This window comes from Coccinella septempunctata, chromosome X (genome assembly GCF_907165205.1).
Source record: "Coccinella septempunctata chromosome X, icCocSept1.1, whole genome shotgun sequence".
Lineage (NCBI taxonomy): Eukaryota > Metazoa > Arthropoda > Insecta > Coleoptera > Coccinellidae > Coccinella > Coccinella septempunctata.
In genome coordinates, this window is record NC_058198.1 from 219,014 (window position 1) to 246,045 (window position 27,032).

General features: G+C 37.6%; 1 protein-coding gene across 1 annotated transcript; it reads right to left on the reverse strand.

Moving 5' to 3' along the window:
- Positions 1-1,319: 1,319 nt before the first annotated feature.
- Positions 1,320-26,568, reverse strand: LOC123321966 (trithorax group protein osa-like). Its single transcript, XM_044909778.1, has 14 exons — positions 26,090-26,568; positions 25,009-25,848; positions 21,698-21,976; positions 12,062-12,191; positions 10,913-12,000; positions 10,283-10,327; positions 9,346-9,904; positions 7,228-7,446; positions 6,188-6,546; positions 5,786-5,930; positions 5,142-5,709; positions 4,684-5,079; positions 3,082-3,655; positions 1,320-2,764 (listed from the first exon to the last, which is right to left on the reverse strand). The coding sequence occupies exons 2-14, from the start codon at positions 25,729-25,731 to the stop codon at positions 1,994-1,996; spliced, it is 5,856 nt and encodes a 1,951-aa protein (XP_044765713.1). The 5' UTR covers positions 25,732-25,848; positions 26,090-26,568; the 3' UTR covers positions 1,320-1,993.
- Between the last annotated feature and the right edge of the window lie 464 nt (positions 26,569-27,032).

Here is a 27,032-nt window from a genome sequence, read left to right on the forward strand (position 1 = left end):
CCAAAATAAACGTAATAAATATGGTTCCAAATAAAATTTTTAAGGCATCGCACAGGTCTTCACTTGGAGAAAGTTGTTAAAAGCAACAGCTTTCGCCAAATTCCCTAGTATTGCAAAATTGGATATGGAAAATGATATTCACATATACATAAAAAATAATTTTCTAGCACTATTACAAGGTGTTTATTATTACTCTCATTAAGTAACTTAAGATTACAAAGATGCAAAAAGAACATTTTGTTGAAATCAGGTACGCTTGGTCAGAACCTGGCAATATATACCTATAGTTGGATGATCCATTTCTTGGTACTAAAAAAAAAAAAAAATTAAGTATCATTTCTATATGTTGGCGAAATACTTACATTGGACGAACAGTTCTAAACTTCAAAATGGAATATATTTACATGAATGTTATTCTTGTGAATATAGAGGTGAATTTGTCAGTTGAGAAGAAGTTTTTGTATTCAAGAAGAGAAGAATATACCAGAATATGACATACCTGCAAACAAAATGAAGACACTGGAAAAATGGCAAATGAAATACATATAATTTTCTCCCCTAGAGAGGCGTCTTATTTTGCAAATTTCAAGGCAGAGACTCTGATTAAGGTGAAATTCGTCAACAAAAATAACTGCACTTTCTTTGGCTGCAAACAAGATAATCAAGTACAAGTAAAAAAGAGAACGACAGAATGTAATATATTGCAAAGAAAATTTATTTGTTCAGCGGACGGATATTTTAAACACGTGACCAAAAATCGTAAGGGTTCACCAGGTGAGAAAAATGTTTTCGAATTAAAATAAACAATAAGAAACGGATAATAAAAAAAAACCGAAAGGTATAAAATAGGACATTGATGATTATATATGTATCATTATATAATTAAGAAAAATATCAACGAGCGAAGAGATCTCCATGACGTCTTGTCAAAGATAATACGAGAGTGATGACAATAACTCACAACTCTCATGCGCGCGAACGTAATTTTAAATGCTGCGACGCTTGAACTCAACAGAGAAATGGAAAGGAGTCTCGGGTCAGGGAGAGCGAGTATCGCACTCCTCCTCGCTGCGTTAACAGATATAACTAATTTCAGAATGAATTAAATACTAGAGCTGACCTCATGAAAGAGACGGCGATACCTTCATTTCTTTATCGAGCTTAATGTTTAATACATACGTTTGCATATGATGATGAGAAGGATCACAAGAAATGAATAAAAACTCGTATCAGTCACATAATTGTTCTTTATTTCGTGGAAACCGTATTGATGCGAGTTTCCACTTCCAAAACTTGGGGTCAAGAATTAATAAAAGTGGTTTGAATGTAATCAGCATTTACTTAATTTACAATATGCAATCATACATAAGTTGAATTATACCTACAGCCAGAAAAATATCACCACATATTTTAAACTACATTCGAGTTCTATAGCACGACTGCTTCTATGGGATGCTAGTCGCATCTATTTTTACAGTCCTTACTTGTTCGTTAAAGATTCATCTTTAGTATAACAGCTAAAATGGGATGTATAAAACATTTCTAAATATACATAGAAAATTAAAACTTGTATAAAAACACCATTTCGGTACTTCTTTGTACATTTATTTAATCAATTCAATATCAGACATGTATAAAGCATTCGCACAGTAATACCATTACGAAATGAGACAAGTGAGTGCGCAGAAAAATAAAGGGGATAAATGACCACCATACCAGGCAACTTGAGGGCTACTGTACTACTGTACTCTGATATAAAATAAATACATAAGTAACAGGGATGTAATATTTCCAGAAAGACGTATCTTGCTTAATTTACAAAATGGTACAATTAATTACGGATTACACTAATTAATTTTAATTAGCTATCGGAGGGTCTGTTGGAGCCGTGGGCCCCATTTCTCTTTTTTTTTTTTCGTCCGCCACGCACTCACGCGAGGTTCTAGTCCTATACAGGCTCTGTACACCATCCAAGAGTATCTACAGGGTGGGATTAGCTGCGCGAAATTTGAAACAGTACTTTGGACAGAAGCAACGCAACCTGTTGATCCAAAATTTGACTCATCACTAGGGCCAACAGTCGCGCTTCCTGTTGCACCAATAAAGCACGATTATCGGGATGCTGAGCCAAAAATACGAGGGTAGCAGCGGCACGTCTCAACATGTCCAAACTTGTACCCATCGAATCAGGATTGTCCCGTAACGCACCTATACCATGCTGATTGGCTACCCCTAATGCACTTTGTTCTGCGTGTTCTATAAACGCTACAAGTAAAGAGACGCAAGGCGTTTGGCAGGCCACCACACGAGCAAGACTGCTATCTGCCGCAGCTAAATAATGTAGGAGGTTGATAGAGAACTCGCGCAAGACTTGATCTTCGGACCGACACAAGTGTTTTGTCAGAACGCCACACAATTTTTCCAACCTAGAAAAGGGTGGTGTGGCTATTACCAAATCGACATTGCAATTTGTAACGCACAATTTACACAGGGCCTCCAGGGCAAGCCGTTGGGGCGACAGAAGCGACGAAGGTCCAACCGATGGGAAAGGATCTTGTCCGGCGGCTGAGGGACAAATAGCCCAGTGTAAGAGACCATCTAATAATGGTCTAGCTATCTCCTCCGAAAACTGGGATACGTCTATTTGACCAGCAATGTTTGCAATCGATACAAGAACATTTTCTCTGATCTGTTGCAAGAATTCCCACCACCATTCTCCTTCACCTTGTAAACTGCTACAGGAATCACCAAAGTCAGCATCCTCCTAGAATTCAAGTTACGTTATAAGTAGAGAATATAGCGTTTTTAAGTTTTAGTGCGAATCAACTTGAAATGTGGTTCATATTGGGATTGTTAAATCAAATCTGATTCACATTGTTGAATGGATTAGAGAAGATCTTGTTCCTTCTTGTGTTTTTCTCTGTTCTGACATACATAACTATCATCTAAGCATAAAAAAATCATAACACTTTTTTTTTTAAATGTCATAATGAGAGCAGATAATATCGAAAGGGAATATCAAAATCTAGGCTTGCATAGTGAATTTTTTATTGAATAATTCATAATTAATCGGATACTCACCTCACGATCGTAATTTCTCGTTTTTTGCGTCCTTGGCGGGTGAGAATGATGGAGAAGTAACAATTTTCCGGATAGTTTCAAGAAAGTGGCATTCTTGGAGAACTCTGCCTCATTACCTGGAACGAATGTTAAACTACGTAAGATATTGGACATACAAACACATCGTTTTCCCAAATTGTCTTGACTTTCGGTCAGAAGGACCAAACTGGCCTCGTCGCGCGTATAAGCCTCGTCCTCTATGTCCGATGACCGCCTCCTCTTAAAGGAGCCGCCCCTGTCTCGCACGTGCGACATGCTGCCACCCGTTTCATTATTTTTCAGTTCACCGTTCACACTCACGCTCAAATCGACAATGGCTTTAGTATCGCACGATGCGTCCTCAGTCTTTACAATATCAATTGTCTCTGTACTATGCGCGACGTTCGTTTCCGTGGATATGATCGCGGTTGCAGATTCTGTATTATTGGAGTCCTTCTTTATTCGAGATATCACATCATTCAAAGTCTTTGTTCTACGTTTCCGATCCGGTTTTGATGCAGGTGGAGGAGCCTCATCGGGTGGTGGCGTAGGTGGCCTAAAATTAAGATTGTTTTTTATGAACAGAGTAGAGAAAATAATCAATGTACATTTAAAAATGTTATACTTATATTCAGATGAACATTTTGTTCGATCAGCCATGAATAAACGAATTGTGAATTAATCGGAGAAACTACGTACGTCAGGTCGAAATCACAAGTATCTTCATTTTTTATTTAGCAAACCTGATTATCATATCATATCAAAATCATATTTATTTATTATGAATTTGCTAATATTATTCGAAAAGTTTTCTAACCTTCCTAGTAGCTTATCGATTACTAACAAATTTTTAAGGAAGAGCAAAGGCGGAAAAGGTCCGCGGACTAAAGTGGCTGTCACACTTGCTGTTAAGTACTGACATGTAAAAGAATGTCCTTTTTGAGATTGAACATAGAAGTTTACCTGCAATTGTTCCAACTGCCCGAAGTATATATTTGCAGTTATTATCAATATTTGATTGCAAAAATTCATATCAAATAAGCTTCCATAACCCTACATTAACACAGAAAAATCGTTCTACCATGAATGTTGAATAATATAATAAAAGACGACCCCTAAGTTCTACCTAGCAGCATCAAAGGAAGTCTTGATCTGATATTTCAAAATGAAAACATATGTGTAAGAAGCATTAGTCAACAGAAAACAAGTAATTTAATCAATAGCCTGCAAAGAATCAGAAATTCATTAATTTATTCAAGGTGCAAATAAGGAATATAAAAATTGTAAAAAATAAATAAATGCCTCCGCATATCCGAAAAAATAATGTTAAATAAAGACTTGTTCAGGTAAACCTCATGTGGTCAAATATATAATAACTGTGGCAAAGCACTAGTCCAGCTTCAACAACAATCTCAGGGATATAATTTTCATAATCGTTATGGCATGGTGCTATGCAACTATGTACATAACTACATATCTATATTAAAAAGTGATGAGATTAGAAATAGATTGTTATGATAGTATGATGATATTCCATTCGTGTTCTGAAACAATGACTAGAAATGAAATGATCTGAATTCTAACCTGTACGTTTCATCTTCCTTTTTACATGAATTCTCCTCATCTTTCAACTTCATGTGAAATGGTATTCTTCCAAATTCAGCCTGAAAAGGAGGCAAGAGATGGTCAGAATGTATATTCCACGGATCAGTCTCAATTTCTTTGAATAAATCAGAGTCGTGAGCGTCTCCGTGAACGTCCCACGATTTCCTATGGTCCCGGACGAATAGATCGTCGCTCTTCTCGATTTTGATCGGATCCCCCCTACGTGATATCGTCGAGTAATTGTTTGTATCCTTCAGCAGAACAGTCTTATTATCTGGGTCAATAGGTTCGGCAACAGCTCCCATATCCGGCTCCTCAGGAACATCAGTCTCGGGCTTGGGAAACGGACGATCGAATATGTCCGAGAGCCCCTTCCTAAAATCATCAATGAATGAATGAATAAATAAATATGTAAAATAGATAATACACATAATTACCTGAAATGTTCCAAGAGTAAGTCGAGTAAGCTAGGCCACTGGTTGAGTCCAAAATATTGTATGGTAGAGTCATCATATAGTAGAATGTTCAACATGTCAATAGCAAAAGTGCTTTCTGCAAGAAGACCTGACCGTAAGCTCATCATTATCCTCCAAGCGTCAACTGGGCCTAGATCCTGTTTGCATAATTTCTTTCTTCTGTATACAACCGGTACTGTGGCTTCGACACTATCAGGCGGAAAAGTTATTTCTCTCTTGGGCACTTGATTCGGAGTGTAGGAAGCGCTCATTTGAGTCTGTTGACCACCTTTTGTTGGCATCATTGACGTCGAAAACGGTTTTCCCGATCTAGGACCAATCGGTGTTCTCAAAGGTGCCGTTTGTCCCGGTACCTGCCCGGACATTGCGTTCCACTGTTGTTGACCGGGTGGTCCTTGTGGGTACGGTTGATTTGGTGGTGGGTATCTATCCCACTGGCCACTCGGCCGCGCCCCCTGCCACTGCTGTGAAGGTGGACCACTTGTTCCGCTATACTGAGATGGCCTGAACTGACTATTATTTGGCCAATCTGAAGAAGTACAATTCAAATGATTCCCATGAACGACAATATCAATATTAATTCGAAAAATATAGGTATTACTTACTGTACATCTGTGGCCTATTCTGACCATATTGTGAATAAGTTTGCTGATCTTTCGCAAAATCTGGATGCCGCCTTGGTGGTTGTGGTCCAGGTGGCGGCATATTTTTTGGTTGTTGTTGATAAGATGTTGAATTTGGCGTACCAGGCTATAATGAATTTGAATTAATAATTATGATACTACCGAAAATTAATGCGGTCGGATTGAATGTCTCTGAATATATAACTCCCTCCTATATCCAATGATTTTCGAAGAGTTGCCAAATTATATATATATACATATAGGTATTATGACGTACGGAGGAACTATTTGAATATAAAAAGTCGTCGCTGACCCAGCTATTTTTTAAACCAGGTCAGGTGGAATGTGATGGTAAGGAGCGAAATTGAATGATCATCTATCTACCTTTACCTGATCGGGTCTGTAGTAGTCTTGCTGGGGCGCGTAGGTACCCGCAGGAGGCTGTGGAGTTGGCGGCCCTCCAGTAGTGGTCGTAGCACCGCCGTAGGATGGTCTAGGTTGATAGCCACCGCTCGGAGTGTTTCCCATTCCATATCTGTTGTAATGATCCTGGGTACTTGCGGGAGGCGTTTGACTGCTTCCAGGACTGGGGGGCGGAGCACCAGAATCGCCCCCAGAGTACGGTGGATACGGCGATGGTCGAACGGCAGGAGGGTATCCAGGATTCGAAGAATACGGCGAATACTGATCGGATGGTGTTCCGCCAGGTCCAGCTGCTGGATTAGGATACTGATTATAACCTCCTATTCCGAAAAAAATAATCACGGTTTTAGAATATTTCAATTCACATCCCCTGGAAAGGAATCTACATAATAGGTTCTATCGGATTGGATATGTTTTGAATTAACATTCATTTAATGGCAATTGAAAGAAAAATAAATTATGACAAAACATATCTTTTCTTCATCAACCATATCTTGTCAACACCTTTCCAGGAGATTAAAATATCTTCCTTGTTCTTAGAAAATGAAATGAAAAAAAAATTATTTACATATTTATATAGTATGTATTATCGGAAATATTTGGAAAGTAGGGAGATAAGAAAGAAGAACCTTTTTTTTTTCTTACTCAAGACTTTATTGTCTTTTTTTCTCACCTGCCTACCCTCCCAATAATTCCGATAAGATACTTACCAATAAGGCGATTATCGCCATTCTAATAAATACATATATAAATATTGTATATATTTTTATATATAAATATGTGTCATATTTTTGCAGTTGAATCGAATTATAAATGGATAGTTATTGGAATAAATTAGACGATAAGTTTCATTGCTGCAACCCAATAACTATTCATTTATATATGTACATACATTCAATATTATTAACAGAAGCAAAAGGAAAAAATAGGCAGAATAATCATTTCATTCTAAAAAATAGAAGACACGATTTCAGGCAAGCCAGAAAAATGAGGTTGCTCACCTCCTTGACCACCGCTATAATTTTGACCCTGTTGTCGAGGGGGAGCGCCAGCAGGATAAGGTGGGTGCTGGCCACCAGCGAATGGGCCTCCTCTCTGATTAGAACTTGGCGAAACGTCATCGAATGGATTTGAAACGTTAACGTTGTCACCAGCCCCGCCAGCAGGGCTGGGGCCTCCTGGTGCACCTGAATTGTTCAAATGATTCACGTTACCAGCACCTATAAGATAATAATGCATCTGAGCATCGTTCATCAACAGAACAAATTTCCAACAACAGGGAGAATTGAACAAATATCAACATCAATTTCAGCACCTGGAGAAGGGCAAGTAGAGACGTGGACAAGACATTTTTTATTAAACGTCAATTAGATATACATAGTAGAAAATTCCTTTCTGGCATGTACATAGAATTGTCTTCCCATTAATAAAATCACTATCGGATTCAGTAGGATAATTCAAATCATCCAACTAAGGGAAAAATTTCAAGGGCAATATTTTTGTCAAACAGGAGGATATCATTAAAAAAAATTCAACTGGCTAGGATGATTTCTCGAAAATTAAATGACTATTCAAAACATGAGTATCTCATAAAGACGTATTGGACAGAAATTATATAATATTTCTGGTTATGAAAAGTCAAACGATCGAAAAGTAGCGGAATAGAATAAGTTTCGATAAAATCTTAGCGAATTCAAACTAATGAAATATCATATTGTTCAATCGGAATAAAAAAAGAACGTGATTCGAAACTTGAAAAACCATACCATATGCAGAGGTTGAAATGTTGTCATTTCGGTGAAAAGATAGTTGGGCACCAGCTAAATGGATAGTTGAACTGAACATTGGCACCTTCAGAAAAATTTTTCGCATCAAACTACATCGAAATAATTTCTATTAAAGAACGGTCTTCGAGATTGGAACATACAACATATTGCAAAATTGTGTATCAACGAAAAAACAGAGCAGGATAGCATAATATGCGGAGCATGTGACCATATTTTTCCAATACCCAAGAAACAGGAATTGCGAATGAAATGATTATCAAAGCATCCAAATCAAATGCCGAATGATATAAGGGAAAGTAGCTTTTGAATAATAATTCTAGCGAACAATGAGAGATCATGATATTATAAGATACATATTTACTACAATAAAAATAATATGTTTTAATGAATATTCTCATGAAATGAAATACATAGATATGGGATTAATTCATGAGCTCTTGTAATCGGACACGTTCAGAATTTATCAATGCGAAAGGGACCGTTTAAAGAGGACATGTTTACATCTCTCATGCATAATTTCTATATTGCATTTTAGAAAAATTCGTGTCTTAATCTTCAAAATAGATTTATTCGAAAAATTTAAGTGAGAAGTAGGGGGATTTACCAACAGTGGCTAGACCGTTTATATCTTTTTTTTTTGAGAAGGGCGAAATTCGGATATCTACAAAAATATTAATTATGTTAATTTAAATTTATTGTTCTCGATGGAGGTTCGATCAGGGTACGATTTTCTTAAGCATGACGATTACAAGAATATTCTTGTATTCGCCAATATGTATATTGAGATGGCTACGCCTAAAAAAGTGTAGAAAGAATATTTATTTTATATTTATAGATATTCTGTCTATTGAAAACGCCACTAATTCAACACACAGGTTCGTAATTTCCAAAGACAACATAAATTATTCCGAAGAAGAAGAAGAAGTTATTACATGAAGCTTGGAATGGGGATGCATTTCGAGTTTTAGGAGTCCAGCTTTCATATATACAAAATTTGTTTATGGTTCACTCAATCTTCCATTTTCAACTCTCAAACTGAGTGGATCGCAGCCATGAAGCTATGATTTATACCCAATTTTTGTATTAATTCCCGATTAACATTCTAAAGAACAGGAAGATTTTATTCATTTTTTTTTCCTTTAGTTGCCGGGCGGTTGTAGTTTATTACTTGCTAGTAGGAATAATGAACAAAAAGAGAGGACGTTTCCTGATCAAACCTCAAAGCCATTGAATTGAAAGATGATTTAAAGATTTTCAAGAAGAGTCATGCATAATGATTGATGAATGAATGAATGATTCTGAAACGATAGAATGAAAAATCATGCTACTTACCACCGTGAGGAGAAGGCGCGTTGGCTTGAGAGGAAGGTCTCTGTCCGGTATTGTAATCCTGGTTGGGGCCCGGTGGGTAACCATAACCGTAACCGTCCAGAGAGCCGCCACCAGATCCAGGAGCAGGGAAGGAATCCTGCGAATTCGAAGATCCGGGGGATGGTACGGAGGCAGCTTTGGTGCTCTTCTTCTTAGAGCTAGCTTCCACTTGATTGATGATCGGCTGCGGGTCTATTCCACCCCTATCGAACTGACATTCGTATGCCAGCAAATTTTTCGTGTAGTGTTTCCTCAGCGTGTATGCGGCGCTTGATGATGCACCTATACCTAACAGTCCAGCTATGTCTTTCCATGTCTTGTTTTTGGTCACTTCCATGAAACCACCCCTTTCTTTCACGTAAACGTATAGTCTGAAGAGATCAAGTGGGTTTTTTGAAATAGTCGGACAAGTAGTTATCGGCGTTCTTCGTTCGTCCATGAACGCTAACAACTTATCCAACCAACCTCTCCTGTCCGGACTATCGTCCATTTCGTACAGTTTTCCCAGGCTGTCCGTTTTCTGAAAAAAAAAGGGAGACCATGTGTCAAGTTAAATTTCCAGGATGAATATTACATTTTCTGTTTATGTTAACTACACTGAGTAACTAAGAGTAACATGTTGGTGCCTAATAGGGTGCCTTCCGGTTCGGGTTTTCTCGAATTCCAACCGAAATGCGATTATTGTATCAGAAATTCAACTGAACGATGTGAATCGTAGTCAGTTTTTCATGGAAAGTTCAAGAAGTGTTCAAATTTCTACCTCATTTGTGGACACAACCTACGTACGTGCCATTTTAAAAACTGGCATAAATCTACACTACGAGATAAAGAGGGAGAGCTCTCCGTAATACGAAAAAATAATTGTTAGAAAAATATTAGTATAAAAAAAAATAAGAACCTTGGAGCGGTAGGTGTCCGGTGGCGGCACGTGGCTGTTAAAAACCTGTAAATACACAGAATTAGTTTAAGAACTATGATTCGAATAAAAGAAAGTTAATTACATAAATAACAAGTTCGTTTTATTATTATTATTCGAAGGGAGCTGGACTAAAAATCCGTACAAATATATTAAATTCAAAACAGTATATTAATCGAGAACTTTATGATTATGTTTAATTTATGATAAAAGTTTTCTCAAATATTGATGATGATAAAAAAATTGGAAAAGATTAATGAAAACAATTCAATGAATTAAAGGTAACGTGGATTTGTTGAACGATCAGGGGAGGACCACAGACCCAAAGTTCCTCCCCAGCTGTGCCAATTATTGATCTTGTGTGTCAATTGAGAGTTTGGGCAATCGTGAGGTACTAGTTAGAATGTATGCACCAATCAAAAATGGTCTTTTAGACCAGAGTATCGTCTTAACGTTCACAAAAACTCAGTGGAATGTAAGAAATAGTAACGAATAATTAATACTCAAGTTGAGAATTTTGTTTCAAGACCAGCTTCCAAGTAATTTATATTTAAAAAGGTATTGTATTGAATTTTCTCAGCTTCAGACAAGGTAAAAAATTATAACACTCACAGGACTTGCAGGCGTTCTAGGCCAATTAGGGCTGCTTATTTCACTATACTCTTCGTGTATGGAGTTCATACTGGCAGCACCCGGAGAAGGTACTGTGCTCTGAGGCGTTGTGGGATGACTGTAATGTCCTCCCATGTCGTTTTTTCTACCAGATTTCGGTGTTGTACATTGGGGATCCTCTCCAGAGGCAGCAGATGCATTGGAAAGTGTGGACTGTTGACTTCCCTCGTCAATGGGAGCACCATCGGGACCAGTTGTAACTACGGAAGTCACTGAGCCGGCAGAGGCTGTGGATACATGGGCCCCCATGCCACTTTGAGCAGTTGTGGTTATACCATTATCCATCATATTATCGGGTGGAACCGAGTGTGAGTTTGGAGTTGAACTAGGTGGTGGCATGGGGCCGTCATGCTGAGAATGACTATTGGGCATCGGTTGGCTACCTGAAGAAGGTATATTTGGCGGGCCCATACTAGGATTATTCGGGGGACCCATACCACTATGGTGGTGACCAGGTGGCGGGGGACCCATATGGTAAGTTTGAGGTGGACCAGGACTGGGTGGAGTGCCAGATATCGCACCGAACCCCATTTTGTGTTGCAAATGATGTTTGAGGTAGTGAGGTGGTCGTGGAGATGTCGGAGCTTGCGGTGGACCATTTCCCTTCGAACTAGGGGGCGGTGTTGGCCACCCTTGTTGATAAGGCTGAAATTGCGAGTTAGGCATATGGTTCGGCTGCCTACTCTGATACTGCTGAGGTGTCATTGTGTTTGAAGGAGGCGCTTGTGAAACTGGCGGACCGTAGCCTTGACCAGGGTATTGTTGTGATCGTGGAGGATATCCACTTCCCTGTGGGTATTGCTGATTGGATTGATAAAGTGACATTTGCTGCGCTGTAGGCGGACCAGACGGTGTCATTCCTGGATGTGTTTTGTAACCATGGGCCGTGTGAGTGGGATGAGGTGCAGGGTGTGTGGTTGGGTAGCTGCCAGGTACAGTGCCTATAGGCGATTGACTGATTCGTGTTGGCGCTCCACTATCAGAAGGTCCACTGGATGGCCGAGGTGGCATAGGAATGTTCTGTTGACCTGTATTCACATTGAATATTAGTTGAAGGGTACATCATGATCGATTCTAATTTGTACATACCGACTGCCGGCGACATCGACCTGGACCCTGTTGATCCTGTCGGCGAAGGAGTGGGTCTCATACCCTGCGAATTCGGTGTACCTGGAATCGGCCCACCAGAACTGTCGTTGCTGTTGCCGCCACTCAAATCCTGGCAAAAGCAATAACAATCAGATCGATGCCAGTGAAAGTATAATCAAGACTATCATCACAATTAATAACGTAAATACATCATATGTATTTGTTATTTCCTGGTCGTAAATATGTATAACCGCAAATATTACGACCATATTTATCATACACATTAAAAGCTTCTGACAATACCCAAATACCGGCATAGATTTGGCTGAAGGTTCTTTTCTGGAGACGCAAAAACCCCAAAAATTTCCCAAATAACCATGCTACTACGTTATTTTTTCATATTCATATCACAGGTCATTTTTATCACTGAAAATACAATTCCATAATTATAATGAACAATATCAGTTATTTTCGGGTTCATTTCACTGTGTGCCAAAAAAACTTAAAGAATTCTCAGGGAATCTGCGGATCTGACGTTTAAATGAAAAAAATTAAGGTCAATGATTCGTACAATGACATAAAACAATTGAACAAAAAAAATTATGACACATTCAATAAAACCTAGTGCAGTAAGAAAGTTTCAGATGAAGAAGAGTAATCTAAACCGGCTTCAACAGCTTCGGTCCGGTTTCCTTTCATTTCTAAGACAAACAAGAGTAGCAAACAGCTGGCAACACTGCAGTTCAGCAATGGCTATGAGCCTCTGACATCGAACGATTGTTGGGCAACAACACCTTGTGTATTGATGCGATATTTAAAACTGCGTTGCCAGATTAAAAATTTTTACGTTTTTACTCTCAATCAGCACACTGAAGATGTGATTTTTCATAGACTCGCACCACTTTCATGAATTGGCTATACAAAAATTTCATTGAAGATCATAGACACATTCACCAATTAATTCTAATTCATGTAATTCGATACTTATTTTGATTTTCTGCGAAACTCATGTACTGGTGTTCAACTGTCTATCCGATTAGGAAACAACTCACTTATAAATTAGTGATCCATCATGAAATGTGGTAATATGAATGCAATAATTGTATTTTGAATGATATGATATACAGACATATCCATATGCAAAATTTCAATGATTTTTCACTTCTGAAACCACTCAGAAGGGATATCAACGTAGATTCGTTCAAAATTTCAGGCAACCATGTTCCCCGATTCTACACACCGAAAATTAATTGATCGTTCTATTGTGAATATGTTTTTTTTTATAGTGGTAAGGGGTGAAAACAGGAAGACTGTCTATGTTAAGTCCTTTTATCCATAAACCAACGTTTCGATTGATCAATGCAAGCCTTCTTCAGGGTTCAATAATATAAAGTAAATTGAAAATAAATACATTGGTTGGTAATGGTGGTAAGTGATTGTAAACTGTCACAACACAGTTTTCGCTTCGATTTGCGCTTTGTTTTGAGTAATGCGAAATTCCACTCGAAGCGAGTAGGTAATCATCCGGGAGATTTTTGCCAATGTGAATGCAGCCGGACATTCAGGAGATGAAAGAGCGATGTGCCAGATGGACCGTACGTATATAACCGGATATATAGGCGCCCTTTTACACCATTGGGTTTTTACCGTCGGGTTTTTACCCGATGAAAACGGTTGTTTTCAGGTGAAACCCCGACAAAGAAAACCGATGATGTGAAAGGAGCCGCAACGTTCATTATTCAATTGAATAAACGAACTATTAGGCTCCTTTCACAAGACGGATTTTTACAGTAGGGTTTTTACCTGAAAACAAACGGATGAAAAATTATTCATCGGGTTTTATCCTTACGGTGCGCATATTCCACTGTCGAATCCAAATGCCTCTCAATGCGACCAAATCATTAACTTCGGATTCAAGTGATATCGGGGAGGAAAAATAACTGAACCGTACGGATTAAACCCGATGGTATGAAAGCTACCGTGCCACCTCCATATCCCAACGGGGATTTATATGCCGGACGGCGATCAGCACCGCCGAAAGTGTCATCCGGTTGTTTTCCAGTGCGAAAGTGATCTGGAACACGTGTGAGAGATGCGTTTATAGTTTATATCAATGTAGGATAGAAATCTGAGTGAGGCAGATTGAAATGACCGAAAAAAATGGATGTTAGGATGCGGGGTAAGGGACTATGAAAGTTTTAAAAAACCCGCTATATACAAGAGGTTACCAAATGAGTACGAAAGTTTTAGGAGGTCGAAAATTATAATAGTGCTTTTATGTAAACTTAAGCTCTTGGGCCGTTCCTTGCAAAGTAACACACTTTCAAAAGTAAGTAATTTTATAATTTTTTTATTGGACCTGCTGGACAGTTGAAGGAATGGCATTTCGTGGGTATATTCTATCAATAAGAAGGCAAACTATGAATATGTATTTCCTAATTAAAAAATATGTAGTATGTATGTATGTGGTTATCAAGTTGCTTCGACTTCTATTGTAGCCTCCATATTGGTAGAACATGGTAGAAAATGTGATTTCTTCAACTCTTCGACACTTTTTACATAATTTTTTTCTCTATTATGAAAGACCCCCTTTAATTTTCGCAAATCAGCCCCTAAATATTTTTGCACTTATTTGGTAATACCCTGCATAAACTGGAGAATATCCAAAATCAAATTCGAGGGTGGAAAAGCAGTTCGCGACTGAAATCGGAATTACCATAGATGTAAAAATACATACTTCATATTCATTACAAGGAATAATTCGTACAATCTCCTTCTCTAGTGATTAAATTAGGGTTACAGTGGATTACGTGGGTGAAAAAGCCCATCCTTCCCTTCTTTACATTGCTGGAGGATGTGTTACTTTTGTAAAATAGTCTTCATTTGATGGTCTTGCATATCAGCTGCAATTGTTCCACATATTGTGTAACAGTTACTGAATGCAGATAAGCTAATGGTCGAAGTCAACATCACCCTCCATGAAAATTCAAACGTTATATACCGAATTAGGGGGGTCAAGGTCGCAGCTGATTGTCACATAAAACATTAAACCAGATTTAATGCGATCGTCGTCGGGAATATACACAACAAACTGTTGTTGAGAAAGGGACTGCAATGACGGAATTCCGCAATTTATAACAACAGTTTTGATGTACCTATTTATTGTATGTATGCGTTTGTACAATATCATCATTATCAATTTACCTGATGAACCAGACTATTTGCAGTTGTTGACAACTGATTCTCAATAAATCTTTCATATCTTTTCCATATACATATTATCCGTCAATTTTTGTGTATCCACACTATACCTCTCCATAAGCATACATTCCGTCGTCGCTTCGATAAAAGAATCACTTTGATACAATACACTCGATGCGGCCGGACCATTATAAGATATGAAAACGAGACAGAAGACGTCAAAAGTAAGTTCGCGAGAATATTTTATAACTATGGTATGAAGACGGAAGGTTTGTATATGGGAGGTATAGTGCGAATAATTCCTTTCTTCGTTAACAGAACAATATTTTATGTAGAGGGAAAGGAGAGGATATGCAACCATAGGGTATTTATAAATGATCGTAACACCGAAGTGGGCGGCATTTTTGACATTCGGTTGAAAAAAACCCTTTAGTAAGAAACAGCAAGGAGTAATTCAATTTTATTTCATTAAAATATTATTTCTTATTATGTTCATTTTTACGTTGTTCAAGATTCAGAAGTCAGAATGATGACAGAGAAAGATAAAATCAAAATGGGGTTCTCTACTAATTAGAATAATGTATATTTTGAATCGGAAGCATAGCTTGTAAGGATTCTCACCTTTCTGGTGTTAACGCAGCCATCAACTACAATTTCTTGTATCGGGGAAAAATTGGAATAATTGACAACGTTGCAAACGAACGGACAACGGAGGTAAGTGCAACGTCAACCGTCCAGTGCAGCGTACTGTAGCAATCATTGTTGCCGCCTCTACATATCTCCAATCAATAACGAACAGAATACCGGCATAAGAGCGGCAACGTTGCAAACGAACGTCATCGGCTTGCAAAACAACACAAGGGAACGTAACAAACGGAACGAATAAAGTTTTATTTCTGACTCTAATCCAATAGGCTTTGTTTTTAAAACACAACTATTCATCATGTACAATATATTTCAATTATTGTATGTATTATAATAGATAGGTGGAGCGAATCATCAAAAAATGGGGGCTCTTTTGATCGAGGATATAAATTTATCGAATCATAACACGATATTTCGAATGCGAACTCAGAAAGTCATATTTAACAATAGAAAAACACCTATTGATTCATAAAACATATAAAAAAAATGAATTTCTAGAGTGAATGCCTGAACTCAGCTCAAGGATGAGCCGATGATTATACCTACTTGATATAATTTATTTATATTACATATTGAAGAATATTACGATCGACAAAGTAATAGGAATTGAGATTATAACAACTGAATATCGCATTACTGGAACTGAAGAATGATTATACTAGAAGTAGTATATGTGTTTTGAAGTTGAATACCTTTTTTTAACGCCACCTAATGACCTGCTTTTAGATACATCAAAATTATCTCTGCCAAATCAGTCGAGGAATTCGCACATTCTCTAGATAACGCAAGTAGTAATATTGATTTTATCCCTCACAGACACAACAAATCAGAAATGAAAAAGTTCCACATATCTTTTATGTTCCGTTATATCTGCTACAGAAACAATAGGACATTTTACAGCCGAAAAATCGGCGCCATTCAAATATGTAGTTCCAAATTGAATGGTGCAGTACTCCAAGTGAAAAAATGAACAAGTTATAGAGGACTTGTTCAAATTCATGACCAGAGCGGTCACCCACCCAATTATTTGACTCGGTCAACGCTTCGCACTGCTTGGCTCACAGAGAAAAAAATTCCCAACATCTTGCGATGTAATCAGATCATGTGGAGGCAGTCGAAAGAATCGACCGTATGGAATTCGATCTGTCGACTACAATTTCATGCGAGTTGGGGCAGTCTCCTAGTGCATCATCTACGTAATTCATTGAAATTAATCGATAAAAGATTCAAAATGCGCAATCGGGCATCAAAATGGTATCCCATTATGTTATTCTATCGAAACTGACAACAATCCGCTTTTATCGGTAATTAAAATATTAATAGAGTCGGTCAGAAATTGATGTACTTAGTAAAATAATAATGGAATTAAATTTGTGGAATTCAACTACCTAATAACGAGTCAGTTTGCTGTTTTTAGTTGAATGGAAAAGTTAGTTGAGGTCACATCCATTCAATAAACCAGACAGTTTGTCACATTATAATAATAGATGCTCATCAGTAATTAACTGTGGGAAAACGCCAGAACTGGTCACAAATTCTGCTCGCGTAAGTAAAATATTGATGAATTACTTATTAATTAACTATCCTGTGGGTTTATTATGGACCGATCGATTTACGTAGCAATATGTTGGAGTAATCTGGATTTAACTACAATATAGTTAAAAAAAAAGTGAGGTGGATGTAGCATCACCACTGCGGTGTCTAGGCTTCATTGAAAAAGAAGGGAATGTTTACGAAATCATCCTTGAAAAAATCGAGTTCAAGTTCGAAACGAAATGAAACTTTGCAGGTCAGGCGGAAGTAATGCTCAAGTTTGAAAACAATTCTACCGATAACTTTCGTATTGGGAAAACCGTGAAATCAAAATAATTACATATAGGTAAAGTGAACACTTCAAGATGCGAAAGGGATTTTTCTTCGTTAAAAATCCCAAACGTCGATATTTCGTTTCCTTTTTCCGTTTGCCGTTCTTACTCTGATCGATATTTCAGCCGTTAAAGTATAAAAAAATCACATTTTCACACATTAGAATCATAAATGATTTCCCGCCATTTTCAATAAAGAAATAAGTGGAAGAACGATACATTACATTCACATTGTACATTTAAAGTAATATCCACCCCTTGCTTTTTTTGAGGCAACCCGCAAATCGACTCAATTTTTGGAAGCCAAAACTACATTCGACGCATAACGTTACATTCAACCACCCTTTCAAAACGATCAGCAACAGTCGATAAACAACGCTACTTTCGTTTAACCGTTCTTCTTATATATTATAGAAATAAATAACATATTCAAAATATTGTACAAGGTACAAACAGGGGAATTACAGACTTAAGGCCTATCCATCCATAGTTTCAGTTACTGAAAAGCTATTTGATTTCGTTTGAATGATGTATCTGTAGATAGATTTTAAGAGTTTTTTTTCCTTATCGTCAGTAACTGAAACGATGGATAGATATGTAGTTTGTTGAAAACAGCCGTTAATCGGCGAGCACGTTGAGCGAAAGATTATAGGTGATTGTAATGCGTCGATCACCCACACATTAAATTTTTAAGGCATGTGCGAAATGCAATAAAAATCCTTATAACACAAAAATAAACAAGAAGGAGCTTGATGAAACGTTATCGGTTGAAACATCGGTCAACTTATCTTTGAATACATTAACAAACCTATTAGCCCAGTCATTCTTCAACAGTCAATTAAGGCGATAACGCTCATTGAAATCACTTCCTGGAACTTTGGCATTATTGAAGTGATTTAGACGAAATTTCTCAATCGGTTAGAAAAGAAACGTCACTCTACTGATCGAAAAAAAAAAAATATTATAAGGAGGACATTTTCGTTATCGACTAAAACTTTCGTATATTACTGGAGGATGGAATTATACTAGCTACACTTCTAGAATTTTCAAGCATGAAGTATAAACTCAATGGCGTGAAAAAAAAAAAACATATATTTGATGGACGGAGTAGCTTCCTTTTTAGTCGCTCATTAGATTATTTTCAAATTCATTTCTCTAACCAAAGATTAATGTCATTATTTATTCCTCCCTGTTGTATGACATCAATGATGTTAAAGGGATCATTTGAAATTAATATCATAATATATATATATATATATATCCCTTAATACAGGTTTCCACTAAAATTGTTTGCAGATTGCAAATGTGGACATGCCAGATATCACTTATAAACAAATTGTTGTTACTAACTATGTATGTACCTATATCTTAGTTTAAAAACAAATAAAATAACCCGAAGAATTGAACGCGAACTTCCCTGATTTTGTTTTCGCGCTAGAGTAACATTTACGTAACAATTTCAAATGGCAGGTGGGAGTGCAGCAGCTTCAAGTTGAATGAAACTTCGTGTGATGCACCTGTTGAACCCGTTTTGCACCGAGTCTTGAGAAGACTTGACGAAGAGATTTGATAATATGTTTCCTCATAAATTACGGTTCACTCTAGACCTTTTTTGTCGGTCGGCTATCCTTTTCCGTTACATTTTGGATTGAGCTTTACGGTATCATCCATTCATGAAAATCAGGTTATGGGACCAGTTCGCAAAGTGGCTGAACAACACATCCCAGGCCCACCCTGTATAACACGTGGAAATCTCATATTTTGAATTAGGGCTTATGTTTATATAGGGCTACAGTTCAATTATACATACGCAGATTCTCTTATTCATTCTGTTCTCCGGTCATTGAAGTTATGGTGTTGATACAAGAAAATCGTACGTAAGGCAATCTTTATATCATATAATCGACAATTTAAAATCTCCTTCGACTAAAACTAGATCATGGTTGGAGATGGGGAGAAACCAACCCCCCCCACTAGATAGCAAGGCAACTCCAAAAAGATACCTATTCGATGTCGGCACTTCTTCGAACAAGACATTGATGAAGCTACCACCGTAAACGGCCAACGGACACCAATTCATTGTTCTATTTCAATTCAACATCTAGGTACCCGTTCTTAATAGAAAATCCTTTTTTTTCTGCGATACGCCGGAGAACACTGCATTTCATCTCATTTACCATGCCGTTTTCGAGTTATTTTCGAATTAGGTTATGATTTTTCAAATCAATCTGAAATATTGAATTCAATTTCCCAGAAAGTTGCCAAGGAACAAAGAACAGATCAATACAAACGTGTTCGAATGCTTAGAAATCCCCTGAATGGTTTGATGTTTCAAATTCTTCAGAATATGAAATGAGGATACCCTATAGACCATCGATACTGCCGGCCAATTCCCTTGATTATAGCGACTCTCGGAGCATGCTGGCCCTGGTTATATATATATATATTCTTTTGAAAGTCAGCAATACATTTTTAGTTATCAAACAATATAGCGTATGTATAAGTTTTAGCAAAGGTTAGTGTAACGGGGTACCATACAATTTAGAGTATGATACAAGAGCTTAGGGAAAAACCTCAGTAAAAAAACCCTGGTTATTAACCGTGGAGACAAACAGAGCAGCTGAAAAACGTGATGTTTATCACGTTTGTATCGATCGAAAAATCACAGATGACAAACATTAAAAGAAACGTCGTTAAATGATGCCAAAAATGAAATAAAATAAATCCTCAGCCAGTAAATTGGATATAATAAGCATACAAGCAACCTGAATCAGACTCGTATACGTAATAATTAACAGTTTCAGTCGGATATTAATAACTCGTAGTGTTCAACATTCTCTTTACCAGTGAAATACTACGTTAAATTCAGCGAAAGATTTCGGAAGGACCTTTCCATAATTCATTGCCCGAGGAAGGTCAGTGCCAGGTAAACTATGTGGGTATTTATGTGAAATGGAACCGCACAATTTTGAACTGGATCATTGGACGATGCTGGCTATCCAAATAATTTGCCGATATCATTCCCTGAAATTAATTGATGAGCACAAACACTATAGATCTAATCAAATAGAAAACTAGTATTTGGCACTCAAAATAACGTTTTGAAGATCATCTTGCGGCTAGTAATTTCTAATTTACAGAACATTTTTCCTAGTGATAAGATTCGTGACGAAATTTCGAACAAATGCAAACTAGATTTCACTTGAATTGGGTCAAACTCCGCAACCGAAAACACAAGGTGGATTTTGCGAACGAAATCATAGCATCGGACCATCAATATCCTCTTAAAGTTATTGTAAGTGCCTAGCTCATTTCCTTCGAAAACTTAAGTGTTTACGGACAGACGAACAGGATTGATTTTGACCACGAATTCATTATCAGTCAGTCCTAACCGTTTGAACCACTTTTCCGCCCTTGTGGAAATGATACCGTCCCTTAAAACAACCATAAGTGTAATGTGTGTGTGTGTGTGTGTGTGCTGAGTTGAATTTGCCACAGGCCACCATGAGATTTATTATTGCTCCTTCGTCAGTATCATGTCAAGAAGTATAATTTTTTTTTCGTCCATTAAATATTTCACTGATATCATGAAATCAATGAACCAACCAATGATTCCTCGATTCGGGATCGGTGTGGTGTACCATCAACATAACTTCACTAATTACAACCGGTGGTGGTGTAATATCAAAAACTTTATAGGATCTTATCTACATTCTTCGATACACCTTATATCAAAAAAGCATCTTTTCATTCATGTTATTACTCGGAAATTCAGTTGTTGAGGAAATTTTGTTTCACCAATTTCTGAAAATTCAAAGGAAGATGCTCTACTGAGAAAAGCGTCCTGCATAGAATTTTTTAAAAGTAAATCAATTAATTTCAATTTTGCGCCTCGGTCAATATAATGTTTCATTACAGTACTTACAGCTGCATCCGGCCCATGGGCGTTAGGTGTGGTAGGCTGTGCAGGCCTATTCGGAAATCCCTGATGCTGAGGACTGGGCGGTAGACCTGATCCAGGACCTGGGGAATGACTTGGTGCCGCCGATTGCGGAGAGGGCTGACTAGATGTAGTAGCGCCCGAACTAGGTGGACCTGGACTGCTGGGCGGGTGTTGAGAGGGTACCGAATGACTGGGCCAGCCCGTGCGTCCAGATTCACCGTAGCCGGCCGTAGGTGTCGAACCGCCATAAGGCGACGATATCTGGAAAAAAAAGTATCAAAAGTTCAGTGAGATTCCAATATTTCGTTTTAAGTCTCCAATGAAATTCGGCGAAAAAAAAAATACATAGTACATAATTTGATTTGCGCACATATAGGTGTATAACTGCATACAGAATTCGTTTATATTCTATTTGCTGTGTTGCTATTGAAGAGTTGAATAACAAATAAATAAATACATGTTTCCTTAAGTGGTCAGAATCCAAGAAACTTCAACTGTGTTGAAACATCCAACATAGATAATGTGCACAACCAAACATCGATTTCCCCCACAGGTGATTTCTCCTAGAATAACTCAAAATATCCCAGGTGTGCTCAATAGAAGGTAGATCCGAAGATCGTGATGGCCACGGCAACGTTCACAATAGTCCAAGATAACTTTAACTACAAGTGATTCGCCACAAAAGACGACCGTATCCATTTTTGGTTACAGTGCACTACGAGTGTTCAGTCTGGTGGCAAAAACAACGTACCAGTGTGGTACATAAATGAAAACTGATCGTTTGCTTATTTCACCTCTCAATATATTTCGAATGATTCATTCCAAGTAGTTCAATATTCCAGAAAATAGATAAATGTCACTTCCAGTTGTTCCACAAACACAACCGAAAGAGTCATTCTATAACCAGACTCAACTGCAGTTATTACCATCTTAATTGAAACATATTTCTTTGACACGCATCAAGAACAGCATTGAACGAATTACCTTGATTGATCTCCCAAAAAATTAATGAGGTATCCACGTGTGTGTACATTTTCGAACAAGATAAACGTCTCATCATTGTTATTTCTGATACCTTACGGATCAAACCAAATTCGACTTCCTGTTAAAATTTCTGGAAAAAAATAGGAATCATAACCCACAATGTGGACGCAACCCCCTATCTTCTCTTTTGTTTTTAAGTTATAAGTGAATACTCATTGGGCCACCCTTTTTGAAAATCACTATTTTTTTGGAGAACTGGGTATATTTGAAAGAATTCAAGAGTTCCTGATACAAATTTCGAACAGTTCCTTCGAATCGTTTATTCTAATTAAAAAACAAAAAAACTTTTCAATTTATGCTGATAAATTATAGCTGTATAAGGTCAGACATTCGAAAAACCAAAACTTATTTGGTATGTTGGCAAAAGAAGATTTCCGAGTAACGACCGATGAGTTTAAAAAATATGTCAGAAGAGTTTAATCGGATAATGTCAGAAATTCGAGAAGCTATTTCGTATGTTGGAAAAAATTAATCTGAGATCTGAGTAGCACCCAAATCTACTCAGAACTTCAAAAAACAAGTGTCTTCTGAAAATTTCGGATCCAACTTCACATACGTGAATTTAATTTTACCACGAATGAGTAAAATTCAATGGTTTGAGACCATTATGGGGACAAATTTCGTAAATTACTTTAGGGGGAAAAGATTATGCACTTGTTCCTAGAAACAAGCACGAAAAAACAGACAAGATCTCAAAGACGTGTTTATAATCAGTGAAATCAATTGAAAAAGACATAACAAAGAAATCGATCTATGTAAAGACACTATTGAGGAATGCAATTAAAGAAAACACAGGAAACGTAATTTTTATACGGTGTTCCTACACGAAACAGACGTCATGAAAAATTTGTTACGTCATGGATTATTTCAACTACAACAAACAATATGTTACGATAATTGTAACTCAAACAACCTTGAAAACAGCTGTGTAATATTATCCTTTTATACTATCACAGAAGTTGAAAAAATTGTGACAGTTAAGATAAACAACATTATTATTTTTCAGATGATTGGGAGCGGTACACAGGATCTATAGGAATACAAGTACATATTCTTATTGTTTTCGAATATCCTAAGGGAAAGCTACCAGAATCTTCTGAATCAAGTGGAAAGAACTTTTTTATCAACATTGTTGGACGTGTACATCGTCAAGTACAAATCTATTTGAATTATTATCAAATTTTGTTTTTGCAAGGGCAAGTTCACCTATAGGTGTACTTCCACTTAATCATGCTAAAAACAAACATTTTTGGGTACAATCATTGGAAATAACAAAACTAAAAAAATACGAAAGAGGACAAACAAAATGATTACAATTTATTTCCTTCATTAAATGTGAACCTCTCACGGAATTCAGTTAGGGTCAGCTGAGGAGGTAATAATCCTATATCGGAATTCATCGAAATTTAGCTGTTCAAATTGTGAGACTATGACCAATATTGACACTATGAACAGGATTTTCTTCATTCCAATTTTAAAGAGATAGGGCCCGCAATTCAGTATTATTATACGGGTTCTTTATGAATGATTGTAACATCGCAGTTAAATAACATAGAATTTCAGAATTTACTCCCACTGCGATGTTATACATTATATGTACAATCATTTATGGATATTTCAGAGGGCGTAATAGTTATTCAAAAGGAAGCTTCATTGGAAGCCAAGTAAATTCTTCCAGTTTGTGATAGACATGGTCAAACTCAAATTCCGAAAACGAACCTCACACAACTGTTCTGCACACTCTGTTTTCGGTTGAAAGTAGATAATATTTTGATCTAAATACCTATTTAGATAAATTAAAAAAGAAACAAATTGCATAGTACTAGTAGTAACAGATAGGATGAAGTAGCATTCAGGTCGAAAATATCGAAGCAGCAATATCAAAGGTAGCTGTTAATGTAATCGAAGGGAGAATTTGAAAATACTCGATGGAGGATGCGGTTGACGTCAGATTTGTGACACGTCAGCTGATTGCATAATAACAAAGTGGGCGGTCTTTAATCGTATGTTAAGGCAAGTTCAAGGACGTGCTTGCATGTTTTGGTGCACTTTTGTAGACTTTGTTGTGAGATGTAGTAGGTACATGTGATACACATAAACAAAAAAACACGTGCAAAGCTCGATCTTTACGCCTGGGAAATGAGGAAATCCATTTAGACCGCGGCAAAGGTTCAATTTTCGCGGTCTAGCAGGCCTCAAGTGAGCAAGTGAGGGAAAAAACGAAAATAGGAAAAATAAACGAGACTCACCGTGCCTTGACTCCTGTAGGCTGGTGTTGCGGTAGGAGCTAACGAGGGTGCCCCGCTGTAAGGTCCCATCGGTTTCTGGGGCCAGCCTTGATTGTAGGGCTGGTCGTAGTTGTTTTGGTATCTGTGTGGCATTGGATTCGAGCTTTGTAACAGCTGATTGAGCGTAGGGGTCGGCCCCGTTTGCTGCGATATAGCTTGTCCGGACACGAAACGAGGCTGAGGGGGTTGGGAAAAGTTTGGAGTTGGCTGTTTGGGGCCCCCGAAAGAATGTCGCGGACCAAACGCGTGTAAACCTTCTCCACTATTATGCACTGCGTCCCTAGAGTATGGGAAACCGTAACCGTCCCCAGACGGTGGACCTTCCCCGGAATATGGTCCAGAGTCACCCGCCGACGTTGGGGCTCCAGAAACGGACGTTTCGTTTTCGCTGGTATCACTGACACACGGCCCTCCGGCCTGAACGGGCCCCACAGTTGTGTTATGCGTCGGAATTGCAGTCGATCCACCACTATTGCCGTCCTGTCGGTATTGACTCATTTCGATGGAGAGATTTTTTCCACCGGTATTTTTTGACTTCGAAATCACCACACTACCACCCGCGCGAACTCCACTCTTATCGGTCCCATTTTGCAACAAGGAATTCCGCACGTTAATATGCTGATCCGGCTGCACTTTTTCACTATTCACGTCATTTTGCTGCTTTTCGGCCTGCGTTGCAGCCATGTTAAGAAAAACGGCTGCGATCCAGTACGGCCGATGGTTGCCAATGCCAACACCCCGCCGTTAGACTCATCGATGGATGCTTTCTTTCATTTTCAGAGCATATTTTGCACCCGCGTCCTGTTAAATACATAATAAATTACTCACTTTATCACTCTTTATGTTCACTCAGTAAATACGGCCACAAAACATCAAGTACAATCCAAAATGATTGGCACATCTGACACACAACTTAATTTCGTATCTACTTCAATAACACGAATGGAGGTTATGGGTAGAATTCCAATTCCTACGCCACCATCTTGCGTTCTACTTTCATCATTTATTTCAACTCCTCACGTTTACATGCAATCTTACTCACCTTTCTAACAAATTTTCACTGGAATATCTAATATTTTCTACATATAATCCAAAAACAATCACAAAATATAACACAATAACTTCAGCACTACTTTTTTATGTCTCCAGCTTACGCCACTGTGGCGCTACTTTTTCGGAATAGACATGTCAACGCGCTTATTTGTCAGGAATGAATTGAATACGCGCCAATTTTGAAATGGCATCGGAGTATCAGACGCCACTATGCAATTATTATAATAGGAATGATATGATATATTATATCATTTGTTTCTAAGGAAACCCAGATATAAAGTTTATAGAATAAACATTGATCGCTTAAATATTTCAAGGCTTGTGTGTCGTATTCATTGAAAAATGCATAAAATGAGGGGAAATTTTTCAGCAATTCATGAATTTATAATTCTATTATAGAATTTATTGAAACATGTGAACTGAGTGTAATTCTGAACAACAATTCATAACAGAGTTCTACAATTCCTCTGAAAGCGAGCTTGTAAAAAAACCTTTCCTTATGCTTTATAACTCGTTCGACATGCTCATCGCAAAAATTTCACAAAAAAGAATATTTTGAGTAATGAGTATTCTCAAAAATATTTAAACAGAAGATCCTTCGGCCGGATTTTGGTCTTGGACCAATTTAACCTGCGCGTTCGTATCCTGAACCTACCCTGAAAATTTCGAGGTGCTAGCTCTTTTCAACATAACATCCCCATACTTCCAGAGATGTAATGTTTTGAATAAGAATAGTATTCTGTCCGAGCAAAATACAAAATATGTAAGTTAAGGGTTATTACGTTTTCACCAAATTAAGGAAATTGTAGATAATCGGATCGATTTGTTCTTGAATATTATTATAGACTAATGAAGGACCTTTATTAGCCTATGACTATTATAAAGTTTAGCATATATATATAAAACAATTTAGTATGAGTTCTCGGAAAAAG